At 47.6% G+C, this 25,561-nt stretch overlaps 2 protein-coding genes across 11 annotated transcripts in view; one reads left to right on the top strand and one right to left on the bottom strand.

The window, feature by feature from the left end:
- Nmnat3 (nicotinamide nucleotide adenylyltransferase 3) overlaps positions 1-25,561 on the bottom strand; it is a 123,444-nt gene that overhangs the window by 86,761 nt on the left and 11,122 nt on the right. The window contains exon 2 of one of the 6 annotated variants that reach the window (XM_035443883.1): positions 20,879-21,075. The exons of the other annotated variants lie outside the window; for them this stretch is intronic. The gene's annotated coding sequence lies outside the window, so the exon portion shown is untranslated. The remainder of the gene's footprint in view (positions 1-20,878; positions 21,076-25,561) is intronic. 6 annotated transcript variants of the gene reach the window in all.
- Positions 1,473-8,924, top strand: LOC113835176. Of its 5 annotated transcripts, XM_035443878.1 has the most exons (5): positions 1,473-1,685; positions 1,803-3,125; positions 3,733-3,843; positions 4,321-6,595; positions 6,899-8,924. In XM_035443878.1, the coding sequence occupies exons 4-5, from the start codon at positions 5,585-5,587 to the stop codon at positions 7,118-7,120; spliced, it is 1,233 nt and encodes a 410-aa protein (XP_035299769.1). In that variant the 5' UTR covers positions 1,473-1,685; positions 1,803-3,125; positions 3,733-3,843; positions 4,321-5,584; the 3' UTR covers positions 7,121-8,924. The 5 variants fall into 5 exon arrangements, with proteins under 5 accessions (XP_035299769.1, XP_035299770.1, XP_035299768.1 ...); XM_035443879.1 differs by lacking the exon at positions 3,733-3,843; XM_035443877.1 differs by having other exon boundaries at positions 1,803-4,454; positions 4,584-6,595.

Genomic DNA, 25,561 nt, shown 5'->3' with positions numbered 1-25,561 from the left:
TCCTTCATGCCTTCAAAACCAGCACTACCCAGCTGACTCTTACACTACCAAATTTGGCTGCCAGCACAAGGTACAACCTCGATCACTTCTGGAATAGTTTCTGTGTACGAACCCTGAGGAAACACTTCCCAGAAGATTTCACCTGATGCTGCTTGCTGCTCTCTTCTTAATCACCACGAATTCCTTAGCTCCAGCTAATCAGCATCAACTGTCCCAGGAATGCAAATTTCACTTCAATTGTGCTGGTCTCTTGTTTATCATAGCTGACTCTTCAGGCCCAGCTGACCAGCAATGACAAGGCTCTTTATTCAAAATAGCAAATGGCCCTGATAGAATCTTTAAATTTCCCCCCAAAACTTCACAAGCCAGGCCTCCATCTTCTGCACAGCTATCAACATTCTTATCTCTCAAGCTCCTACAGAACAGCCCACTGAACTTTCAACACTCAATGGATTTGCTAGCCCCAAGTTTCAAGTCCTTCCACAGCCCTCTCAAAAACATGGTCAGGTCTGTCATAGCATGTGGGGAACCAAAATATTTCTGCTATGGAATATTTTTGAGATCCAGCCTTTGGTCTCACTAAACATGGAGCACCAGAAAGCTCCGGTCCACTATTGTATTGTTAATGCCAGTAACAATGCTACTACTGTTTACCATGGCCTCAGGGCAATGTGCCTCTTATTTGCATCTCTGTAGACCTAAGCATCTGAATAGGCCCTTGTGTCAACTTGTGTCTATTTGTGTCAACTTGACACAAGTAGAGTTATTCGGAAAGAAAGGAGCTTCAACTGAGAAATAGAGGTGTGTGAGTAACTTGTGAGGACAGAAGGTTAGGAGTTAGGGGCCAGCTACCAGAGAGAACAAAGAAAGATGGTTCCCTCACCGGTGTTGGCACGATGGTTAAGAAACACCAGAAAAGATGGCTAATAAAGAAACAACATGGAACTGAGAGCTCTCTGAAGATGACAAGATGCCTGTGTTTGGTCTCTATCGCCATTGGGTTGCTCAGAGCTTCCAGGTCCACACACCCCGACTCAGGTAGAACCTCATGGCTGTCGTCAATTAAAGCTGAGACAAGCCAGGCAGGTAGAGAAGGACTTAAGAATTAACAAAGAAATAAAATAAGGAGACTTAAACAAAACAAAACAAAACAAACCTCTCACCCTAAGAACACGGAGACCTGACTTAGAAACCTAACCAAGGTCACAATGACCAGAGTCCCTGGAATTTCCTAGCTGGCAGCAATAACTCCCTTACAAGGCCACAAAACAACCTAACTAAATACCAAGAATTCCCAGAGGGCCACCCTGCCCTGGGGTCATGAAGATAAGAACAGACTATCCCACTGAGTCAGGAGACCATCCAGCCTCAAAAGATAAGAGATCTCCAAAGGATCTGTGACTCTGGTCACGTACCCAAACCCCTAAAAGCCTATGGATTTTCCTATAAAAGAAGCCTGCTTTAGAGGAACAAGGCTTTTCCTTTGTCTGTCGGACTGGGAGGCCCGTTTGCGCAAATGTCCCACAATAAACTTACCTCTTGTTTTTACATCAGCTGGACTGGACATTGAGTGTTTTTGGGGGGACCGTCCATTTTGTGGAGACTCCTCGATCCGAGGGTCTTTCATTTGGAGGTCCCACCAAGATCAGGACACCTCCCAGACTCAATTTCACAGCCAGTTGGAGGTAAGACAGTCTATGTGTCTATGTGTCTTGTGTCTATGTGTCTATGTGTCTTGTATTTGGTAAGGACCATAGAGGGAATTAGATGTATTCTGAGACTCATGGTTCTGCTCTGAACAGATGTGTTCCGAGGAAGTTCGTGGTTCGGCCTGGACGAAAGTCTGAGGGTCATTTGGAGGAGGGAGAAGGAAGAAGTCTCACTTCTCCAGGGAGGCGGCCGGCCCCAGACTTTGCTTCCCTCCCGCTTTGTAACTTGTTTTTTGGATTCTGGTTTGGCGCTACCTGTCTACCGCGCGCGGTTTGTCCTGTCTGTTGTATTTTGTTTTGTTGTGCTTGTCATTTGTGTCAATCTCTACTTCTTCCCATGGGTCAGCAACTAACTACCCCCTTAAGTTTGACTTTAGGTCACTGGCAGGATGTTTTGAACTGAGCACGCAACGAATCAGTAGAGATCCGGAAGAAAAAATGGCGGACTCTCTGTTTCTCGAAATGGCCTGTTCTCAATACAGGCTGGCCGAAAGACGGTACCTTTGACCTCACTACTATCTTACAGGTCAAAACTCGTGTTTTCCAGCCAGGACCTCAGGGCTACCCCGACCAGGTACCCTATGTTGTCACCTGGGAGAGCCTGAGCCGTGATCCTCCTCCCTGGGTCAGGCCCTTCCTTCCACCCCCTCTTTCAGGCCCCCACCCGACACCTCTGCCTTCGCCTGTTCCACTCCTTCTGCACCCCCTTCGACTTCTTCCCTGTTCCCCTTGACAGAGTCCAGATCTCCCAACCATAGGCCCAAAGCCCCTACCGTCTTGCCTGATACACAGGAGGATCTCCTCCTCCTGGACCCCCCTCCTCCTTACCCTAATGCCGAGCAGGCAGCATCCCAGCTCCCAGCACCTGACCAGAGCCCCCCACCACCGAGCTCTACAACCGGAGACTCCGGGGACCCATTGCCACCGTCCACTCGACTGCGATCTTGAAGAGACAGAACACTGGTGGGGCCTGACAGCTCCGGAATCTCCCAGGCCTTTCCCCTCCAGCCGTTGGGGGAGAGGCGTTACCAATACTGGCCTTTCTCCTCTGCGGACCTTTATAATTGGAAGACACATAACCACCCCTTTTCACAGGACCCCCAGGCCTTGACAGGTCTTATTGAATCTATCCTCATCACCCACCAGCCCACCTGGGATGACTGCCAACAGCTCCTGCAGACTCTCCTCACAACCGAGGAGAGACAACGGGTACTCCTAGAGGCCCGGAAGAACGTCCAGGGGCCAGATGGCAGACCCACCCAGCTCCCAAATGAAATAGATAAAGTCTTTCCCTTGATCAGACCGACAGATTGGGACATCAACACAGCAGCCGGTAGGGAGCGTCACCGTCTTTATCGCCAGACTCTGTTGGAGGGTCTCAAAGGGGCAGGAAGGCTCCCCACAAATTTGGCCAAGGTACGTGCGGTAGTTCAGGGCTTGGAAGAAACCCCCACAGGGTTTCTAGAGCGTTTGATGGAAGCCTACAGAATGTACACCCCCTTTGACCCCCAGGCTCAGGATAGGGAGGCTGATATAATCATGTCATTCATTGGACAATCGGCGCCCGACATACGTACAAAACTACAGGGCCTTGAGGGGCTACAGGGGTACACCCTTCGAGACTTAGTAAAGGAAGCAGAAAGGATTTTCAATAAGAGAGAAACTCCAGAAGAAAAAGAAGAAAGATTACGAAAGTTGCAGGAGGACAGGGAAAATGTAAGAGACAAAAAGCGAAACCAAGAGCTGGCTAAAATTTTGGCCACTGTAGTTCAGAGATCAGAACATAGGCCAGGTCAGACAGGGAACCGGGGAGACAAAAGGGGAACAAGAGTGGAGAAAGACCAGTGTGCTTATTGCAAGGAAAAAGGACATTGGGTCAAACATTGCCCGAAGAATCCAAGGCGGAAGCCCACCCTTATTCTCTATCTGGAAAAGGGAGATTAGGCCAGTCAGGGCCAGGTGCCTCCCCCTGAGCCCCGGGTAACTCTTAACGTTGGGGGGCAACCCATAACTTTCTTGGTAGACACGGGAGCTCAGCACTCAGTCCTGACTCAGACCCAGGGACCCCTGAGCACCCAGACTGCCTGGGTCCTGGGTGCCACCGGAGGAAAGCTACACCGATGGACAACTGAACGTAAGGTCCATGTGAGCACTGGACACGTGACTCACTCCTTCTTGCTGGTGCCCGAATGTCCTTACCCCTTATTAGGGAGAGACCTCCTCTCTAAAGTAGGAGCCTACATTCACTTCCATCAGAAGGGGGCCACCATCACAGGAGAGGGGGGACAGCCCCTCCAGGTACTGACCTTAAGGCTCGAGGATGAATATAGACTTCTAGAGGATCCCTCACCCCCCTCGCCAACCATGGAGTCTAGCTGGTTAGAAAAATATCCCCAAGCCTGGGCAGAAACAGCAGGCATGGGGTTGGCTAAAAAACAGCCTCCTTTTAATTATCATCCTCAAGCCCTCAGCCACTCCAGTGGCCATTAAACAATATCCTTTGAGCCAAGAGGCCCGGGAAGGAATCAAGCCACATATTAATAGACTATTACAACAAGGCATCCTTAGGCCCTGTCACAGCCCTTGGAATACCCCCCTTCTCCCCATAAAGAAACCAGGTACGGGAGAGTACAGGCCGATTCAAGACCTGTGGGAGGTCAACCGGAGAACTGAGGACATCCATCGACAGTGCCCAATCCTTATAACTTGCTGAGCATGTTGCCTCCGAGCCACATCTGGTACAAGGTACTAGATCTTAAGGATGCATTCTTTTGCCCCAGACTGAGGCCCCAGAGCCAGCCCATGTTCAAGTTTGAATGGAAGGACCCAGAGACTGGGTTTTCTGGCCAGCTCACTTGGACACGGCTCCCCCAGGGGTTCAAGAACTCACCAACCCTCTTCGATGAGGCCCTACACCAAGACCTAGCAGACTTCTGGATCCATAACCCTAACCTGATCCTGCTTCAATACGTAGATGACCTCCTCCTGGCAGTGGAATCTGAACAAGACTGCCTCCAAGGTACGGGGGCCTTACTGCAAAAGCTGGGGGAACTGGGGTACAGAGCTTCAGCAAAGAAAGCCCAACTTTGCAGGGAGCAGGTCACCTACTTAGGATACCGGCTCCAGGGTGGCCAGAGATGGCTAACAGAAAGCCGTAAGCAAGCTGTGGCCCTGATTCCACCACCCAAGAGCTCCCGGGAAGTTCGGGAATTCCTGGACAGCGCGGGGTTCTGCCGTCTCTGGATCCCGGGTTTCGCGGAGCTGGCAGCCCCACTGTATCCTCTGACTAAGGCTAGCACCCCCTTTACATGGACAGAGGAGCATCCGAAGGCCTTTGATGGCATCAAAAAGGCCTTACTGTCTACCCCTGCACTAAGCCTCCCCAACATAAACAAGCCTTTCACCCTTTATGTGGATGAAAACACTGGGATGGCAAAAGGGGTCTTAACACAACAGCTCGGACCCTGGAAGAGACCTGTAGAATACTTCTGTAAGAAATTGGACAATGTGGCCATGGGCTGGCCCCCCTGCCTCTGGATGGTGGCTGCTGTGGTGGTTCTGACCAAGGACGCAGACAGATTGACTCTGGGTCAGCCACTCACGGTGATAGCCCCTCATGCTATTGAGGCAGTGGTCCGACAACCCCCCAATTGATGGCTTTTGAATGCACAAATGACACATTATCAGGCTCTGCTCCTCAACCCAGACAGACTGCGATTTGGGGCAGCAACATCTTTAAACCCGGCCACCCTCCTTCCGGATTTGGATGCAGAAACTGCTCTGCCCCATGACTGCCGCCTGATCCTGGCCGAGACCTGCGGAGCCCGAGAAGACTTGATGGATCAACCGCTACAAGGAGCCAAGCACACTGGTTCATGGATGGGAGCAGTTTTCTGCAAGACGATATACGAAAGGCAGGGGCGGCAGTGGTGGATAGGCAGACTACAATATGGGCCAGTGCCTTGCCGCCAGGAACCTCAGCCCAGAGAGCAGAGCTGATTGCCCTGACCCAAGCACTCAAAATGGCTGAAGGCCGTAGAGTCAATATCTATACAGACAGCTGCTATGCCTTCGCTAGAGCCCATGTACATGGAGAAATTTATCGGAGACGGGGACTTTTGACTTCAGCAGGAAAAGACATTAAAAATAAGACTGAGATCCTAGAGCTCTTGCAGGCTCTTTCTCTGCCACGAAGATTGAGCATTATACACTGCCCCGGACACCAGAAGGGAAATGACCCAGTGGCTAGAGGGAACCGAATGGCCGATGAAGAGGCCAGAAAAGCAGCCTTGGGGCCACAAATCCTCTCCCTAAAGACCTCTGATCCAACCCCATGTCAAGGATTCGAATACACGGACAGCGACTTAGAAACAGTTCAGAGTCTGGGGGCCAACTATGACCAGGAGGCAAACGTCTGGTGCTACCAAGGAAAAATTCTGTTGCCCCAAGGGGCCGCTAAGGAACTTTTGTCACAACTACATCAATGGGCCCATCTCGGGCACATAAAGCTAAAAACCCTTCTACAACAGGAAGAACAAACCTACTATATCCACAACCTCAATGCCCTCATCCAACAGATCACCAGCACCTGTACCCCCTGTGCAAAGGTGAATGCAGGACGGCTCAAGCTGCCTGAGGGAACCAGGGTTAGAGGAAAATGGCCAGGGACCAACTGGGAAGTTGATTTCACCGAAATCAGACCTGGTAGCTTTGGGAACAGGTACCTCCTGGTTTTTACAGACACCTTTTCAGGATGGACTGAGGCTTTTCCTACTAAGCATGAGACCGCCCAGGTGGTGGTCAAGAAGATTCTTGAAGAGATGTTCCTGAGGTTCGGACTGCCTACGGTAATAGGGTCCGATAACGGACCTGCCTTTGTCTCCCAGGTAAGTCAGCTGGTGGCCAAAACATTGGGGATCAATTGGAAATTACATTGTGCATAATGCCCCCCAAAGTTCAGGTCAGGTAGAACAGGCAAACCGAACAATTAAAGAGACCCTGACCAAATTAGCCTTAGACTGGGTGCTAAAGACTGGGTGCAGCTCCTGCCCATGGCCCTATTTAGGGTTCGAAATACCCCCTTGGTGCATGGGCTCACACCTTTTGAGATTTTGTTTGGAGGACCCCCACCCATTATGGATGTGCTCCCCGATGATCCTAACCATTCCCTTGACTCCCCATCCCTCCAGGCCCGACTACGCGCACTCCAGATTATTCAAAACCAGATCTGGAAACCATTGGCTGCAGTGTACCAGGCCGGAAACCCTGCTGTACCTCACCCATTCCAGATTGGGGACTCCGTATATATCAGACGCCACCAGTCTAAGACTCTTGAGCCTCGCTGGAAGGGCCCCTACACTGTGCTTCTGACCACCCCCAAGGCACTGAAGGTGGACGGGATCGCAGCATGAGTCCACGCCTCACATGCCAAGAAGGCCAACACCAGCGAGAATTGGGCAACAAACAAGACCCCAAAATGGAAGCTACAGCGCACTCAAAACCTGCTCAAGATAAGACTTTTACGCAATGTTTGATTATTTCACTATGCTCGATGCTTTTCCATTTCTCAGCCCTAGTTAAAGGAGCCCCACATGCCCCCCAGCAGCTAACCTGGCAGGTGATATCCCAGACAGAGGAGGTCGTCTGGTCAGTCACTAGCCTCCAGCCCCCCGGTACTTGGTAGCCTACAATCACCCCCTTTTTTTGCCACCTAGCCGCAGGTCTAGAAACCTGGGATATCCTGACTATAGGGGCAAATGAGATGACAACCAACATGGATAGAGGAAACCGCCGATTTGGCTGTAGTAATAGGATAACACAGTGCGAGCTAGCCAGATTTGATTTCTATGTGTGTCCCCGGGAGGGGCAGCCCCGGGGCTCTGGGTGCAGGGGTTATACTGAGTATTTCTGTGCTAAATGGGGTTGCGAAACTACCGGGGATGCTTATTGGAAACCCAGTTCCTCCTGGGATCTGATAACTGTCAAGCGGAACTACTCGCAACCCCTCCAATGTAGTCCCCGCAGTTTTGGGGACTGGGAGCGAACTTGCAAAGGAGCTCTTTGCCTCCCTCTAAAAATCAGCTTCACTGACCGAGGGAAGGCAACCTATATGGCCTGGCTAACCGGAAAAACTTGGGGTTTAAGATGGCATATGACAGGAACAGATAGAGGAGTCATATTCAAGGTCCAGTTGCTGATACAGAACCCTACCCCACGGGCGATAGGGCCTAACCCAGTCCTTAGAAACCTAGGAACCCCAAAGCTCCCCCAACCCAGAGCCGGAGCTCCAACCCCCACCAGCCCCTCCCTCGCCACTGCCTCCCAGGTAGAAAATATTCCATCTACTGGACAGCGAATTTTTAATCTGGTCAGGGGAGCCTTCTCCGCCCTTAACCAAACCAGGTCAGATATGACTAACCCTTGCTGGCTATGCCTTGCTTCTGCACCCCCCCCTACTATGAGGGCATAGCCACCCTAGGGACATTTAATAACACCACTGATTCATCTCAGTGTGATTGGGGAGCACACCATAAACTAACTCTTACTCAAGTCTCAGGAATGGGTACCTGCCTAGGCCCTGTTCCCCAGTCTCACCAAGACCTTTGTAACCATACCCTCCCACAGCCTACGAAACCCACCTACCTGATATCTAGTCCAGGCCTATGGTGGGCCTGCAATACTGGGCTCACCCCTTGTATACATACAGGATCCCTCAACCAAACCAAAGACTTCTGTGTGCTGGTCCAACTGATGCCCCGTGTATTGTACCATCCAGCGGGCTATCTGGAGGACATGTACAGTTCTCATCAGACCTGATATCAAAGGGAACCAGTGTCCATAACCCTAGCTGTTCTGTTAGGGATTGGGGTCACCGCAGGGATTGGTACAGGGACCTCGGCCCTGGTCCAAGGTCCACAACAGTACAGCAAGCTCAAAAATGCCATGACCGCAGATTTAAAGGAATTAGAAAAATCAATAACCAGGCTGGAGGAATCACTGGCCTCCCTGGCAGAGGTAGCCCTCCAAAGCTGGAGAGGACTAGACCTATTGTTTCTAAAAGAAGGAGGACTCTGCGCGTTGCCCTCGGAGAGGAATGCTGCTTCTATGTAAACCACTCAGGAGTGTAGGGAGCTGCAGAAAACCGCACCCAAAAGATGGCGCCGGTTTCCGCCCTCCGCCAGCCCGACGGCGAGCGCTCTCTGTGGTAAACAACTCCAAATTAGGTAAAGGTCATGTATCCTCTTAATTCTGCTTGGAGACAACCTATCCTGGCGCGCCATGTAGGGTTAGGTGATTGGTAGATGTAGACTATATCAGGCCCTGTCTCCCTCGGCTGCGGCCGCCGCCATTATACATTGTACAAAGCAAAGAGGTTCCCGATTAAACTGTGTTTGAAGAAGATTCCTCGGTGTGGCGTCTTTCTTGCTGGTCAAGGGTGGACGCCGCACAGGAGTAATTAGGGACTCCATGACAAAACTCAGAGAGAGATTAGCTAAAAGACAGAGGGAGGCCGAGGCTCAACAAGGATGGTTCAATAGGACCCTATGGTTGACTACCCTAATTTCCACCCTGGTAGGACCCCTGTTCATTCTCCTCTTACTCCTGACATTTGGCCCTTGTCTCCTCACGAGGCTCCTACAGTTTATACGTGAAAGGTTATCCATCACTCAAGCCCTCGTCCTAACTCAACAGTACCACGCTGTGCCAAGTGCTGAGGTCCCTGATGTTTCTTCTAACCCAAATCTGTAAGTTTTTTTTGCTAGGATTCAAGAACACATCTAAGTATCAGCTGCTGACTACAGCCTGCTCCTAAGGACCGTGAGGCCCAGACAGGCTTAGACTATAAACCGGTCGTGCTGATGCGGACACTCCTGTCTCTTCAACAGTTTGACAACCAGCTGCTTCTCCACTGCCTAAATCCCCTTTTCTTTTGACTAACATTTCAGTTTTTTTTTTTTGTTTGTTTTTATTTTTTAGACTCCCTAACGACGCCCCAAAGTCAGCAGGAAGTAGTATGAGAAATACGTTGTCCATTTCCCTGGTCAAAATGCTATATAAAATTGTCCACTAGTAACCCAAGAATGGGTTACCTAAAAGAAAAAAAAAAGGGGGAAATGAAGGACTTAAGAATTAACAAAGAAATAAAATAAGGAGACTTAAACAAAACAAAACAAAACAAACCTCTCACCCTAAGAACACGGAGACCTGACTTAGAAACCTAACCAAGGTCACAATGACCAGAGTCCCTGGAATTTCCTAGCTGGCAGCAATAACTCCCTTACAAGGCCACAAAACAACCTAACTAAATACCAAGAATTCCCAGAGGGCCACCCTGCCCTGGGGTCATGAAGATAAGAACAGACTATCCCACTGAGTCAGGAGACCATCCAGCCCCAAAAGATAAGAGATCTCCAAAGGATCTGTGACTCTGGTCACGTACCCAAACCCCTAAAAGCCTATGGATTTTCCTATAAAAGAAGCCTGCTTTAGAGGAACAAGGCTTTTCCTTTGTCTGTCAGACTGGGAGGCCCGTTTGCGCAAATGTCCCACAATAAACTTACCTCTTGTTTTTACATCAGCTGGACTGGACATTGAGTGTTTTTTGGGGGACCGTCCATTTTGTGGAGACTCCTCGATCCGAGGGTCTTTCAGTAGAACCCCATGGTTGTCATCGATTAAAGCTGAGACAAGCCAGGCAGGTAGAACCTCATGGCTGTTGTCGATTAAAGCTGAGACAAGCTGGGTCACGACAACAGCAATACCCCACTCCTGGCACCAACTTGTCTTAGTTAGGATTGTTAATGCTGCAATGAAACACCATCATCAAACTATCCAGAGTATGACACTTGTCTTCTCAATGAATCCATACCAAGTTACATATGCCCTTTCTGGACATCTATCTGCCTCCTTCTTCTCTACCTGCAACCTATGCCAGGCCAGGCCCTTTTTCTTCTGGGGCCGGGGTTTCCCACTCCTTTGTGCAGTCTTCAACACCGTTCACCATCACTTATTCCTAGTCCAGAGCCTACAAGGGCCCTGAGCTGGCTCTGGTGACCCTGTATTAGTCTCAGCTTCCAGCAAGTTAGTCCCTCAGCCCCACCCCAGTGATGAATGTCTCTCCTCACTGAATAGTACAGCAGAAAGAAATGAACAATACAAAATTCTTTTAAAATGTCTAAGTGAAATTTAGATTAAAATTAAAACAAGAAGGTCACTGGATCCAGGGCCAGGTACTGAGTTACACCAGGATGGGACTTCCACAAACCCTATCCATCAGCAGCAATTCCCGGCTTCAGATTGTTTGAGATAGAGAAGTGACCTACAGAAATGTAAGTAACAGCAGGCTGGAGTCTACATGAGGCTTTCTCTCCCATCCTCTACCTCCAACCATCTTTCTGACCTAGATCCCTCACTAGCCCCTGAAGGGAAAAAGGTGCATGAGAGGGCAGCAGCTCCTAGCTTGACTCTTTTCAGAGTATTGAATTCAGTGCTCAAAATCCCTTCCTTCTATATTCACAGTTCAACAGCTTCTATAATATTTAATAAGGTTTTATGGCTACATTGAGTACAACTGGCTCCAATACATTTTGGAACTGCACATTTGTCCGGTAAGTATGAGCCCACATGATAGGAGCAGGAGGGTATGGGCAGAGGGCTCAGCTTGTTGCCTTCCCATTTCTGTGACCCGCACAGAACTGGCACAGTGCCTTGGCTTGGAAATGCTAGCTGAGTAGATAATGGACCACAGTCCAGCTTGTGCCTCCATAGAACTCCCACTGAAGACCCACATGGCTACTCAGCCTTCCACATGGTGCTTCCATTCACTCATCATTCCTGAATCACGAGGACAAGGTGTTCTGGTTCAGATCCAGAATGCTACAGCATTCCTGGGCTAGGGGGCAGTGACCAGACCACATCGATGTCTGGTCCTTGCTAATCTGCTTGTCAGCACACTGGAGACAAGGTAAGGTATCTAACCAAGGGTATGTGACACCTGGTGCCCAGCTCTTCTCCTCCCTCCTTGTGGTCCATATTAAAATTTCTGATAGCTAACACAGCAGGGTTCTAGATTGGGACAGTGAACAAGTGTGCAGACATGATTTGTATCAACTTGGCATAAGCTAGGGTCATTTTAGAAGACTGAACTTCAGCTGGGAAAATGTCCCCACCAGATTGGCCTGTGGGCATTTTCTTGATTGATGATTGATACTGGAGGGTCCAGATGGCTGTGGGCTGGTGGTTCTGGGTTCTAATAAGAAAGCAGACTGAGCAAGTCATGAGGAGCAAGCAGCACTCCTCCAGGGCCTCTGCTTTAAAGCTTGCTTTCGGTTTCTGCCTTGACTTCCCTACATGATGGACCCTAAGTGTGATGAGATTAACCCTTTTCTCCCCATGTTGCTTTTGGTGATGATGTTTCATCAGAGCAATAGAAATCCTAAGAAATCCAACAAGGATGATTCTGGAATGTCCCCACTAGCAGTCTTATGGGTGAGATAATCAAATCAAGAGTCACGGTTGACCACTCTTGTCTTATCCATGGCTCAGGGCAACAGAAAGCCAGAATGAAGGAAAAACAAACAAACAAACAAACAAAACTATGTGGCAATGAACTATTGATAAAAATAAAGCCAAATGCAAACCAGGGGCTGACTGAGAAGTAAACATGTTGTTCCTTCATCCACAGGCCTGAAACCTCAACGGGGTAGGGACAAATAGCCAGGTCACACACAGACATGCCTCTTACAGACAGACCTGGGTCTGGGGACCCATCAAGGAGAGCTAGGCACTGGGCTTCAGAGGAAGGGCACAAATAGGGTTAAAAAGAAGTTTTTTTCAGGCTCGCAACCAATTCAGTAATAGGACCGACCTCCTTCAGATGTGGAAAGCATTTGTGAGCCCTTCAGGCTTCTAATAATATCACAAGAAGAGGCGAGCAGCAAACACATTGCTGTCCTGATTACAGCAGAACGGTAGGAGGCATTTACCACCCAATTTTCTATTTGGCTTGAAGACTGAGCAGGTGTACCTCATGAGCCATCTTTTGTCCAACACAAAGGTGAAGATGGACGCAGGGGCTCTGGACCGCCCGCCTGTCTGTAGAACTCATTGTGGGGCTTACCTTATCAACAACACTGAGTCCTAACAGCTCTTTCTCAGAGAACTTTAACATCATTTCCAAGTCCTTAGCTGCCATTAATTAGCTTTTCATATCACAAACCTCACATGGCACCTACTAGGTGCCAGGAGCCAGAGGGTAAGATGTTAGTAATAGGTAGGTAAAGGGTCACAACACAGGGCAAGAGCTGGCACAGTGAAAACAGAGGAGAGTGGCTGTATGGAAGAGGGCCGTGGCCCAGCCAGTTTGAGGGAGAGGGGCCAGGGGGAAGTAACAGGTGCTTTGAGAAAGAATAGGATTGAGGCAGACAAATAAGAGACACTGTTTGCAAAATCTGGGAAAGTGAGAGACTCTGGGGCATGTAGGGACAGTGAGAGGGCAGGCAGGGTAGGCTGGTGGAGAGGGTCCTAGCTTGCCAAGGTTTAACTTGCTCCTGGGGGCAGTAGCTGGTGAGCTGTTACCTAAGGGAGTGGCCAATCCATGGGTCATTACCTGAGGGCTCCTGAACAGCTGGCCTCTCTTGGGACCCCTTCTTTATTCACTGCTCCTGAGACAAAGGCAGCTTAAAAGCCTCATTAGCAGGCAGGTCTCCAGCTAACAACTATACCTGCCTTCCCTCCCATAATGCCCTCTCTCAGAGGCCACAGCTCTGTTCAATAGCATTCTAATTTCAAGAAGTGATAAACATATGCTCATGTTTCCATTTACAAGTTTTTGATTATCAGCCTGGCATCGCAGCTGCAAATTACCCGTTTTCTATTATAATTATTTTTACTTCTTTAGATGAAGGAGGAGGAATGCATTTTGAAATTACTAAAGTGCTCGAGCCACAGAGGGGGGGAAGAAGTAAGCACCACCACATCCTAAGCACCACCACATCCTTTTGCCCAGGGCAATAAAATAGCAAGAGTTCAAAAAATGCCATGCAAGCTAGGGGCTGTGCTGGAGGGGCCTTTCAGGGGACTCACTGCATCTGCTGACAGTGATCTCTACCTTAAACCTGGTGGAGACTGCAGAGAGCCAAGGGCTTGGCTGCTGGCAGGAACTGTAACTCCAAGAGCAGCTCACTGGAAGCTGGACTGCCACGTGACAAGCAAGCCCTCTCCTGACTGTTGGACACTCTAGCTTTTGTGTTTTCTGCCTCTAGTGGGACATTTTAAAGATGACAACATCTATCACTCAGATGAATGCTCGTAGCTCCAATGCTTGGTCATACTGGGATTGGAACCAGCACTGTTAACTGCTATGCGGCCTCTTCCCAACAGGACTGGGGCAGGGTCATGTGTGCAGTGGGGAGTGGTGGGGAGTGGTGGGGGCTGGCTGGTGATGGAGTTGAGGACAAGCCTTGGTAATGGATAGGAAGCAATGAGTTCAGGTCACTGGCTGAAAGTGAAAAAATTGTACCACATGGAGTTGCAGACCTATTGGCATCTTAATGACCCATTTAATTAGCATGTGACATTAACTGGCAGAGTAGATGTAAATGAGAATGTGCTCTGATGACAGCTGGTTTTGAAAGTGCAGCACAGATAAGCTAAATGATGCTTGCTCACCAAGAAATTGTGCTATTGCACACACCATCCAGATTTCTAAGGTCTGTGTTCAAACTACTTGGTTCTGGAGGATGGAGATGAGTAGGATACCCTGCTCTCAGGGTATATTTTAGAAGGGGAATGGGATGCAGTAAACAAAACAAAACAAAAACAGCTACATTTATGGTAACAAAGACAAATCACGGCCATATAAACAACAATAGTAAAAATAGTTGAACAGCATGCTCTCTAAGAGGTACTTTTTGTGGTTTTGAACTTATATATTCTGTGCCTGTGTCTACACTGCCCTGCATATTATCTTTACTCTGTGCAGAGACAACAGTCAGGTTATGTTGTTTCTTAAGGAAACTCAGAGGCTGAAGGCCTGTTCAAAGATTCATTTTAACAGAGCATGTGCAGCTCCTGTGGACCCAAGGGATCACTTACTCCCACTATCTCTGGAGGTAAAAGGAGCCCTAAAGAGCCCAGATTGTCCACTCTGGCCTTCAGCTCTTTGGTATTCACGATGGGCTCATTCATTTTTGTTGGAGACTATAGATGTAATCAGCATGTTAACAGTCCTTTAGACATTGATCATAAATTCTCCCCCTGAGGAGTACCTCATGCTCTGCAAAAGCGAGGCTGGTAAAAGCAGGCAAGCTTTACTGCAGTTGGACCCCAGGAAGTGCCTCCTCCAAGGGCACAGCCAGGGGCCTCTCAGGCTCCCTCTGGGATGTGCCACAGGGAGTGTGCTGTGGCCTGTTAGAAGTATGAGTCACAAGAGGTGTCACTCAGGCGTCTGTGGTGTGCAGGGATGTTGGACTCTGACAGGGAGGGCTGTGATGCAGGAAGGGTCTTTGGGGTGTGTCATGGAAGGTGTTTCCTGAATGTGGTGAGGAGGAGGGGCAGAGGCTAGAGATAAACCCTCTGCTATGAAGTGTGGACATTATGTTTGCACAATAAATGGGACCCTCCGTGAGAGAGCTGCGGGGATGCAGGAGAATCTGACACAAGCCAGTTTGACTGAATACTCAGGCATGTGCTAGGAGCACTGGGGGTGTGCTGTGAGTATGCTATGCTATGCTATGCTGTGAAGTTGTACTGTGGTTGCTGTGGAGGTCTGTGGAAGTATGCTGTGGAGTGCCAGGGGTGTGCCGTGAGTGCTGTGGGTATTCTGTGGGTGAGCTGTGATTTGCCGAAGGTGACGTAGCTGCTGGGATTCATGTGGTCTCTGGGCAGTGCCATGGTATCATATTGCAAGCCCCCAACTGTGCCCAAGGCCATTCTCCTAATACACCTTCCTAATCCCCAGGCCAGGAAGCTTCCAACCTAGTATTCTACTCTTAGCATATTATCCTCAGTTTAGGAGAAGCATGGGGACATGTCTCATTTGTGACAGGCCCTAAAGCAGTAGATCTCAACTTTCCTAATGCTTTGGCCCTTTAGTAAGGGACCCCCCTCCCCACCATACAGTTATTTCCGTTGCCACTTCATAACTGTAATTTTGCTCCTGTTGTGAATCGTAATGTAAATACTTTTGGAGAGGTGTGTCAAAGGAGTTGCGACCCATGACTTGAGAACTACTCCCCTAGAGGCTTGTATACCCCACATCTGGCATGGCTTCTTCTCTGATTCTCCTCCAGGGCTGGCTGTTAAGGTGACCCTCCCTGGGAACCTCCAAGGACCCAGCACAGGTGACAGAAGGAAATACCCTTGGCATTCTCTCTGCAGAGGGGCCCAGCAGTAGGAAGTTCAGACTCAGGGTTCCTCTACTGTGGTAGTTTGAATGTAATTGGCCCCCATAATCTCATAGGGAGTAGCACTATTAGGAGGTGCAGCTTTGTTGGAGTGGGTGTGGCCTTGCTGGAGGAAGTGTGTCACTGTGGGGGCCAGCTTTGAGGTTTCCTATACTCAGGATATGGCCCAGTGTCTCACTGGATTTACTGTTGTAGGACTCTCAGCTACTTTTCCAGTACCAAGTCTGCCTGCCTGCTGCCATGCTCCCAGCCATGATACTAATTGACTGAACCTCTGAAACTGTAAGCAAGACACCCCAATTAAATGTTTTCTTTATAAGAGTTACCATGGTCATGGTGTCTCTTCACAGCAATAGAAACCCTAACTGAGACACCTGCCCTCCACCACATGGCAGCTCTTCATGAATGACCCTGCTCTTCCTCCAGGCTCAGCCTCTGGGTCTTTGGTCCACCCAACCTCTGTGTGTACAGCCACTGTTAGCATGACTTATTGGGTGGCAAACACAGAGGAGGGGAGGCAGGTGGGTGAAGGACTTGTTTTGAATATATGTGTCCATTTCCTGATGACATGAATTTTAAACACAAAGCAACATTCAAAGACTTGTAAAGTGAACACCTGCCTGCCCACATCCCAAAGTCTTACTTTATTAAAGAATAAATAATGGCCTCTTAGCCATTCTTTGATCTTTGACATTCAACAAAGTTAGGCACTGACAACGGGTGCTCTTAGCCCTACAACCTGTATGTTCCCATCAGTTACATGCTGGCATTCTCTCTCCTGTCCTTTCCACGTACCATGGGATGCAGAAATCTGGAAGGCGCCATTCTATGAATGTTGACAAATACACCCATGTCAGTCCACTCCTCACACTGGCATGTAAAACATTCCTTCGCCCCAGAGACCCCATGTCAGTCCCATTCAATTTCACTGTCCCCCTCCTAGAAGCCACCGCTTCTCTGCTTTTCTACCATGGATTTGTCCTTTAGAACCTTAAACAGAAGTAAAACTGCACACACAGTCCTGTTTGTCTGATTTCACCTGGCACAATCTACATGATGGTTTGAATCTACAGTTTGTTCTTCTACTGCCTAGTGCTATTCCATTATTCAGCTATACCCTAACTATGCTCTTACCTGGCAGTTCCCTTTTTAAACAGTAAGGGTTTGGACCTATTGGACACAGTCATTCTTACTTGTCTGGTCTGAGGCAGACCCGATGTCTATCAGCACAGCCCTTCCTAGACAAAGGACACAAATGGTGTATGTCAACGCCTTTGTGATAGAAAAGGGACTGAAAAGCACAGCTCTAGAGACTCCCAAAGTGTGATAAGGTGCACAGTAATTCCAAATTAGACCTTGTATGTCAACAGTTATTTGTACTTACAATTATCTCCCATTTATGCCCCATGGAAAGGGGGAAAAAAAATAAAACAAAACCAAAACGGAAGATGTGGTCTGAGTGACTGACTGTGGTGAAGATTTGTGGACACAATGTGTGGATATCTAAAGTGTAGGCAGTATTCCATGGAGCAATGGCTGTCAATGTCTGCTGCACAACAGAAACCCAGGGGAGTGCTAACACTGGTCCTGCCTGGGTCCCCCATCAGGAGCCTTTCATGTAACTGGCCAAGTGCATCAGCTATTAAAAGCTCCTGAGGGATGCTAATGTACAGCCTGCATGGAAAGTACATGTTAGGAAGCAGCAGCTTTCAAAGTCCAACAGCGTCAACATCACCTGGGCACTTGTTAGAACTGTGAATTCCCAAGTCCCATTCCACATCTGGTCAGGAAGCAGGGCTGGGGTCCAGCAGTCTGGAGCTTCACAAAGCCCTCTGGTAATTCTGATGGTCGGCACTGCCAGTCACTGTTCAAGTGGCTGGTGGGACAAGTCCTAACTGCCATCTCTTCCTCACACCCAGAACCATTATCTCGGTCACTATATCGAGTTCAGCCAAGATCTGTGGTTCCACCTGACCCCACCACAATTTCCCCAAGGGAAACCCTCTTCTGCTGGGATAGGGGAGGTTGGTGGGTGTCAGGTGCTGAGCAGCTGCTGGCCAATTAGCAACGGGATGACATCTTAAGGTCCACTGTGCAGTAACCACAGTTAACCTAAAAACTACTGGTTAATTAGCCCCCAGGAAATTGAGTGTTGACTATACTCTTATATTCACCATGATTTTTGATTATCAGTGACCTCCTTCCACTCCATTACCCTTGATAATTGAGAATTGACTATGCAGTTAAAGAGAATGTCTCCTCCACTAACAGAACTGTACCAGATTCATTTTACAGTCCCTCACAGCTCAAAAAGCATGGTGTATCTGTGGATATATTCATCTGATACAATTCATTTCCCCCAAGAACTTAGGAAATCACACTGAGGTTGCTGGGTGTGTGTTTCTATGCCAGTGACTGAGAAAAAAAAAAAAAATGAGTGGAATTCCATTGAAGGCTAACAGGGAATTCAGAGAGCTAAACCAATGCTTGTGAAGCTTGGCCTCTTGGTTAGCAATGATCTCTCTATTCAAAGATGCCCAGCACAGTTCTTCCATTTGGGAGCGTCCTTGGCATTGTTCTTAGCTTACCGTTAGAGAAGATAACAGAAGTGGAATACTTGCACGCCTGTGCCTCTTCCAGCCAGCTTTTTTGATAAGGGAAAACACAAAGAAAGAAGCTACTGGGAGATGGGAGAATCTGATTACTGGTTCCAGGGCTATGTCTGAAAAATGAACTTTCATGTAAAAGTGATGAGATCACGGGATCTTTTCCCTCCCCCAAAAGAAAGCATGGGGGAATCCGAGATGACAAATGCAATGCCTGAGAAGATGTCTGACAAACGACCGTGGTGGTTCTTCTCTTATCATAAAGCAGCACACAAATAATTGTCGTTGTGGAGGAGTAAGGCTCCCCCCCACACACACACATGAAGGACAATGATCTGCCATCAAAGCATCAACTGCTTTTTCTCTGTAAGAGTCAGGACTGGCTAGAAACTGTTCAACACACATGCCTGAGCACCCAGAAACCTGGAATTGAATCCCTCTGGCATCTCCCTTTCTCCTAGTCCATTCTCTCAGGACATGTCCTACCTCTGTTCCTAGCCACCATCCAACCACAGTCCCGTAGGGTTCCTCTCCCACTATAGCAAAGTGACTTATTTGTGTATTTTCTCCTAGATTATGGGGCGTGTCTATTTAGGACTGAGTATATCATAAGGAACAGTGTTTTACAGTGTTTTATTATAAAGAATTACAAACATACAAAAATTAACAGTATAATGAATGGCACACACACAGGTCCTTGGGTAATAATGAGCATACTTCCATGTTAACTTCGCTGTTTGCTCCTGAAGTATATTAAAGCCCATTAAAAATATCATGACATTTTTGTCCTTAAATACTTCAAAAACACAGATACTCCCTAAAATAATGAAATTTTCTTATATCTCTGCATCATGCTCACACTTAACAAAATTAGTAATTCACAAAATGTTCCAGTATTATCAAACATGCGTTAAACATTACTGTATCTCTTAAGTAAAATAAAATGTAGATACAGTTGTCATTGAGTACCCAGTGAATGGCAGATAGGACTTGTCTCCATAAAGTTCCTAAAAAAAAAGAAAGTGTCACATCGTGTCTTATCTAGGCTCCATCATTCCCAGATGCAGAAAATGGGCTGGGCCTCCACTGAGGGAAGGGACACAGGACTCCCTGGCAAAGGGACAACATCTAAACATACGTTCATAGGATCCTGCAGTTGGCAGTGACACTTGCCTGCCTTCATCAGCACACCAGCAACCAGTTCTATCTAAAAGCCAAATCTAGAGCCAGGCATACCTATTTGGTGACCACAGTATAATCTTGAGCAAGCTGTCTGAACTCTCAGAGCCTTGGGCCATGTGTGTCAATGTGAATAAAAAGGACCTGCTTAGGAACACAGCCATAAAGGTCAAGTGAGAGCAACCATCACAAAGCACTGAGCATCCAGGCTCATTCATGTCTGAACCACAGTCCAGGACACAACTAAGCATGTGCCTATGTGTCCTTCCACATAGACCTGACTCAGGTGAGGGCACCCTGGCTCACCCTTCTCTCTAATTTCAAGGCTTCTGTCCCAGAAACTGTGGAGGCTTGAGGGGCCCCTCTCTACCTCCTCTACCGCTCCAAGCACACAACACAGATCTAAAGTCAAGCACTGTGTGTTTTTCTCCCCATCCTCGGCTGAGAGGGAAGGAAGAATTAAGGATTCTTTGCACAATCAAAAGGAAAACAGTGAGAAAATCAGGAGAGTAAGCAATCTGGGCCAGGAAGTTTGTTGAGAGTCCTCATAACAGGGTAGGAAAGGCTCCCTTTCTTGCTAAGGCACCTTAAGAAAGAACTTTTCTAACAGATATTGAAGTAGAAAAATTAACATAATAAGTCTTTCCTTGACCCCACCCTCATCTGCAATTCAGGTGCTTTCTTGTCTACATTCAAGTTTTGAAACACCATCAGTGTGTGGAGCTCCACCCCCTCTATTCTGAACTGCTGGGTTAGCAGCCCTTTAAGTGTCTGACAATCAAAATGGCTGAAGACTCCTACACCTCAAAAACACTTGGGCCAGGAGTGGATGCATGAGCCCCGCAGGACAAATCAGAGTTCCGGTTTGATCTAGGCACTGGACACAAGTTTATTAAGAAGCCAGGAGCTGCCACATTCCCCACCTCAGAGAACAAAACAACAGCAGTAAGAACTGACATCAGGGAAGGCATCGTGTTACCTGAACACCGGGAGCCAGCAGTGCCTGAGGTCCAGTGGGGAGCAATAGTCACATCCCTGCTTCAGCTTGATCCAGAGAGTGGAGGTTTTACTTCTGACAACAGAGACACTCCTGCCCACAGTGTTTCCAGAACGCATTAGGAAGCAATGCGCAAAGCTGTCAATCTTCCTTGTGGTTATTGGAGTCTGCTCTCCTCACTTAACAAAAGCAATGCATGTTTTCATGAATACATTTCCTAACAGAAACAACACAAGCTTCCTCAAGAAGCAGAAACTCCATTTTTCTGGGTTTTTAAAGGATAGCAATTCATCAATATTTTAGGTCTACCATTTCCACTGTCAAGTACCACAAAGTCCACTGTGGTGCAATTTTGAACTAGACAAGCTGCCAAGGAGGCATCTGGGTTGACAGAGGAGCCGGTCTGCATCAACACTGGTCTTAGGGCTTGAGCTTCCTCTACCCCAGGCATGAGAACCCACCAGTTTCAGGAACAAACTGAGGAAGGAGCCACACGGGCCCAAAGTTTTAACTGCTGCTGAGACACAGTGAAAAACACAAGCAGAGGAAATCGAAACTGAGTTGCTGTCTTTGTTAGGGATTCTGTTGCTGTGATAAAATACCATAACCAAAAGCAACTGGGGGAGGAAAGAGTTTATTTCTATTACACTTCCATATCACAGTCCATTCTATAAGGAAGTCAGGGCAGGAATATGGAAGGAGAGTCCCACTTACTGGCTTGCTCGACATAGCTTGCTCAGCAAGCTTTGTTATAGCAGTTAGGACTGCCAGACCAGGAGCGACACCACCCACAGTGACCTGGGCCCTCCCACATTAGTCATTAATTAAGAAAATGCACCACAGGCTTCTCCCAGGCTGATCTGGTGGTGGCATTTCTTCAGGAATCGAGGTTCCCTCTTCTACAATATCTCCAGCTGTGTCAAGCTGACATAGAAATTAGGCAACACAGTCACCCAGCTACCTGTATCCGGTCACCTGCCGCTTCTCGCTTTGCCTCCTCTGTTCAGTGTGGACACCCAGCTGCTGTGTTGGGCAGCATGAACATAGCCTAGGCTGGACATATTGCATGGCCTCTGGGAGCTCATGACCAATGACAGGAGGCATGGTGTGATGCTTAATCTTCACTATCAACTCGTCTGGATCTAGAGTCATTATGAAACACACCTCTGGGCATGTTGACAAGGGGGTTTCCAGAGAGGCTTACCTGAGGAGGGAGGACCTACCTACCCAGGGGCTGGAGTCCAGATGAAGGAAAGGATGAAGTGAACTGAGCACAAGCAGTCATCTGCTTACTTCCTGGGGGGGGGCAATGTGTCCTGCCACTTCACGCTCCTGCCACCACCCCACAACAATGCTTCCTTAAGCCAAAGTAAACCCTCCCTTCTGTAAGTTGCTTCCTTTGGGTACAGAAGTCACTAATCCTCACAAGAATCCTGTGGCAGGGTAGTGATGGCCCCTGCCTTTAATTCCAGCACTCGGGAGGCAGAGGCAGGTGAACCTCTGTAAGTTCTGTAAAGCCAGTTCCAGGACAGCTGTTACACAGAGAAACCCAGTCTTGGAAAAAAAAAAAAAATGTGATGGAGTCAAATATAAGGTGGGGTATGAAGAGAGGCCTATGTCTAGGGGCCTTTGAGGGAAGCCTCCCAATTTATTCTTCCTCAGGGAGGAGGGCATATATGTGATTCACTGCAGTGTTGTCTGCAATAACTAAGGACTGGAAGCAGCTCAGAACACACCCACAGAAAATTGATTAAACAAGCTAAGGTAGAATACTATTCATTATAGAATAGAGTGGATCTGTAACTGAGAAGGGGAGATGGGAAGAGACACCCTCTGCATACTGATAAGACAATCCATCCCAGATACATTGGTGTGTCCTGTGTGTGTGTGTGGGGGGGTGCTTAGTTACAAAGTGATACATGAGAGCACAAACTCCAAAAGAATATAAAAAATAAACAGCCATTGTCTATGGAAAGGTGGGGGTAGGAGAACATTTTCACTGTATTTGTGTGTATTTTTATCTTTTTTGAAAAATTTTTTAAGTAAGTGTGTGAGTGTGTGTGTTTGTGTGTGTGTGTGTGTGTGAGAGAGAGAGAGAGACAGAGAGAGAGAGACAGAGAGAGACAGAGACAGAGACAGAGACAGAGAGAGAGAGACAGACAGAGAGGTGCCTGCAGAGGCCAGAAGAGGGCATCAGATCCCCTGGGTCTGGAGTTACAGGTGATTGTAGGCTGTCCAACATGAGTGCTAGAAACCAAACTCAAGTCCTCTGCAAGAGCAGTAGGCACTTTGTGCCACCTTCAGCTCCCATTTGTGTGACAGTGACAACAAACAAAATAAAACACACCCAACCCAGAAACCTTCTTTGGCATTTCTTAGAGATGGGGGCAGGGGGACCTATATATTCTTCTACTACCCCAATGACATCATTTCCCATGCACAAATTTTCCTTACAAAGTGACTGTGACATGTTTCTCATCAAGGGATAGGTCTATATTCTATCCTCTTGAAACCAGGTAGTCCAGTAAACATGGCAGAGGTGACGCTATGAGATTTCAAAGGCAGGTGGAAAAGATTATCCAGCTTCTACCTGGCACTTTTGGGATTTGTTCCCACACCCTAGCTGCCATGCTGTGGGAAATCCAAGTCATACCACAAGGTTCCAGATGGAAGCCACTGTCATCTGTGAGCCACAGAGTGAGAAAGCCACTGAGTGAGACACAGAGCAAAACTGCCTAATCAAGCCCAGCCAAGCCCAACTCCCCAGACTGTGACATAATAGTAAAATGATTGTTTTAACCTCTAAGTTGTGACTTATTCTTGATTTCCTAGGGCAGGAGCTTTCTAACAAGTTTACCTCTGACTACCTCACTTGGTGGTAGCAGAAACACCTCAGTGGGGCAGGGATTTAGCTGGCCCTGAGGAAGTAGGAATACCCTAGAACAAATGAAACATGCTGACTGTGCATGCTCATGGGTGTCACAAGAGGAAGCACACACGGGCTGCTGGACTCAGAGACTCAGACTCCGGGGAGGAGATGTGATGGCTATAGGGATGCAGACGGCACTCAGGGAAAGGTGGCTGTTGGTATCCAGGTTATAGATGGAGTGGATAAAGAGGGGGCTATGAGGATGTCCCTACTGAAAACAGAAAAGGAAAGGGAACAGAGCAGGCTGGGGGGAGGGGATGGTCAGGGAGAATGAGAAAGACCAAGAAAGAATGGCTCAAAAGAATTGTTAAGGGATCAAATGCTGCTGGAAGATGCGGATGGGAGAATGCCTGTAAGACCTGGCAATATGGAGGTCACTTGTGACCAATAGCACCTGTGTCACCCTGACCTGAGATGTTCAGCATCTCTCAGTGCAGTCCCATCAACACTAATCTGTATGAGACAAGAGCGCCTAATACTGGGCTGCCTATTTAATCTTTTGTCTAAACAAGAAAAGAAGCAAAGAAGGAAAAATAAAAATGTTAGTGATAAAAGAAAAAAATGAAGGTGTACAAACAATAGAAATTGAATAATCTCTATGACGCAAAGGAAAAGGTGAAAACCTATATAGACCCACATCACACAGTCAAACCTATACTTTATACATATATATATATATATAATCACATATATATTTTATGTGTATACAGTAACTATCTTTTAGATTATCTTATTTTTGAAAACATAATTACATGAATTTCCCTTCCTTTTTCTCCTCCAAACCCTCCTCTATACCCTCTTGTTCTTTTTCAGATTCATAGTTCTTTTTTCATTGTTATACACACACATATTCCCATACACATAACCTGTTCAATCTGCATGATGTTAGTTGTATATATGTTCTCAGGTCAGGTCTGCAGTAACCGTTTTAACCAACAGTCAGGATGGGTACAGAGTAGAGCAGGGCGCATCCACAGGCCAGAGCTTGTGAGCCAGTTATGATTTACTAAGTGGCTGCTGGAGGCCTCTGCAGAGCAGGGTTTGGGCCCTAGCATAAGTCAGTGCTGTCTGCGTGTGCACAGGGCATAGCAATAGGGCATGAAGTAGAGTATTTGTCATCTTGGTCACTGTGGAATGCACCCCAGAACACAATTTAAAGGGAAATGGCTTCATTTTTCTAAAATAGTGGAATCTTGAAATCTTCTGATATAAATTCTAAAGTACCCATAGCCCAAAGTGTATGGACTTTGGCCACTAGCCTCACTGAGTAAAGCCCTTGTTGTGGTAATAAATATTCCAGTAGACTCAATTATAATAAGCATATGTAGTGTTCCGAGGACCTTTATTATGCCCCACGTTGCCACTGATAAATCCTCCTGTATGTTTAGGAAAACAAAATAGATGGATGGTTAGGGACACACAACTACTTGGTGAATTAAGTCAAAATGTCAGCACATCCATAGCCCCTACCTCAATTGTGCACAGCCATTTTTCGATAGAGAGCTGACTAAATCTTTAATTGGAGATGGAATGTTTCAGTGGAGAGGCAGTGACTACAAATTATTTATCAGGACACCAGAAGCCATAACTACAGAAATTCCCTGACACTCTGGCATCAGCACCAGTGTAGTAAATCCAGTAAACAGTAAAACATGGCATGGGAGATTTAACCGTGAGCTGATACAAATGAGGTTAAATGTTTTCTCCCAGTGAATTTTTCTTTTGAATGCATCTCA

This window comes from Cricetulus griseus, chromosome 4 (genome assembly GCF_003668045.3).
Source record: "Cricetulus griseus strain 17A/GY chromosome 4, alternate assembly CriGri-PICRH-1.0, whole genome shotgun sequence".
In the NCBI taxonomy this organism is placed as follows: Eukaryota; Metazoa; Chordata; class Mammalia; order Rodentia; family Cricetidae; genus Cricetulus; species Cricetulus griseus.
Note: the sequence above shows the minus strand (reverse complement) of the source record. Positions and strands in the feature narration are given on the sequence as shown.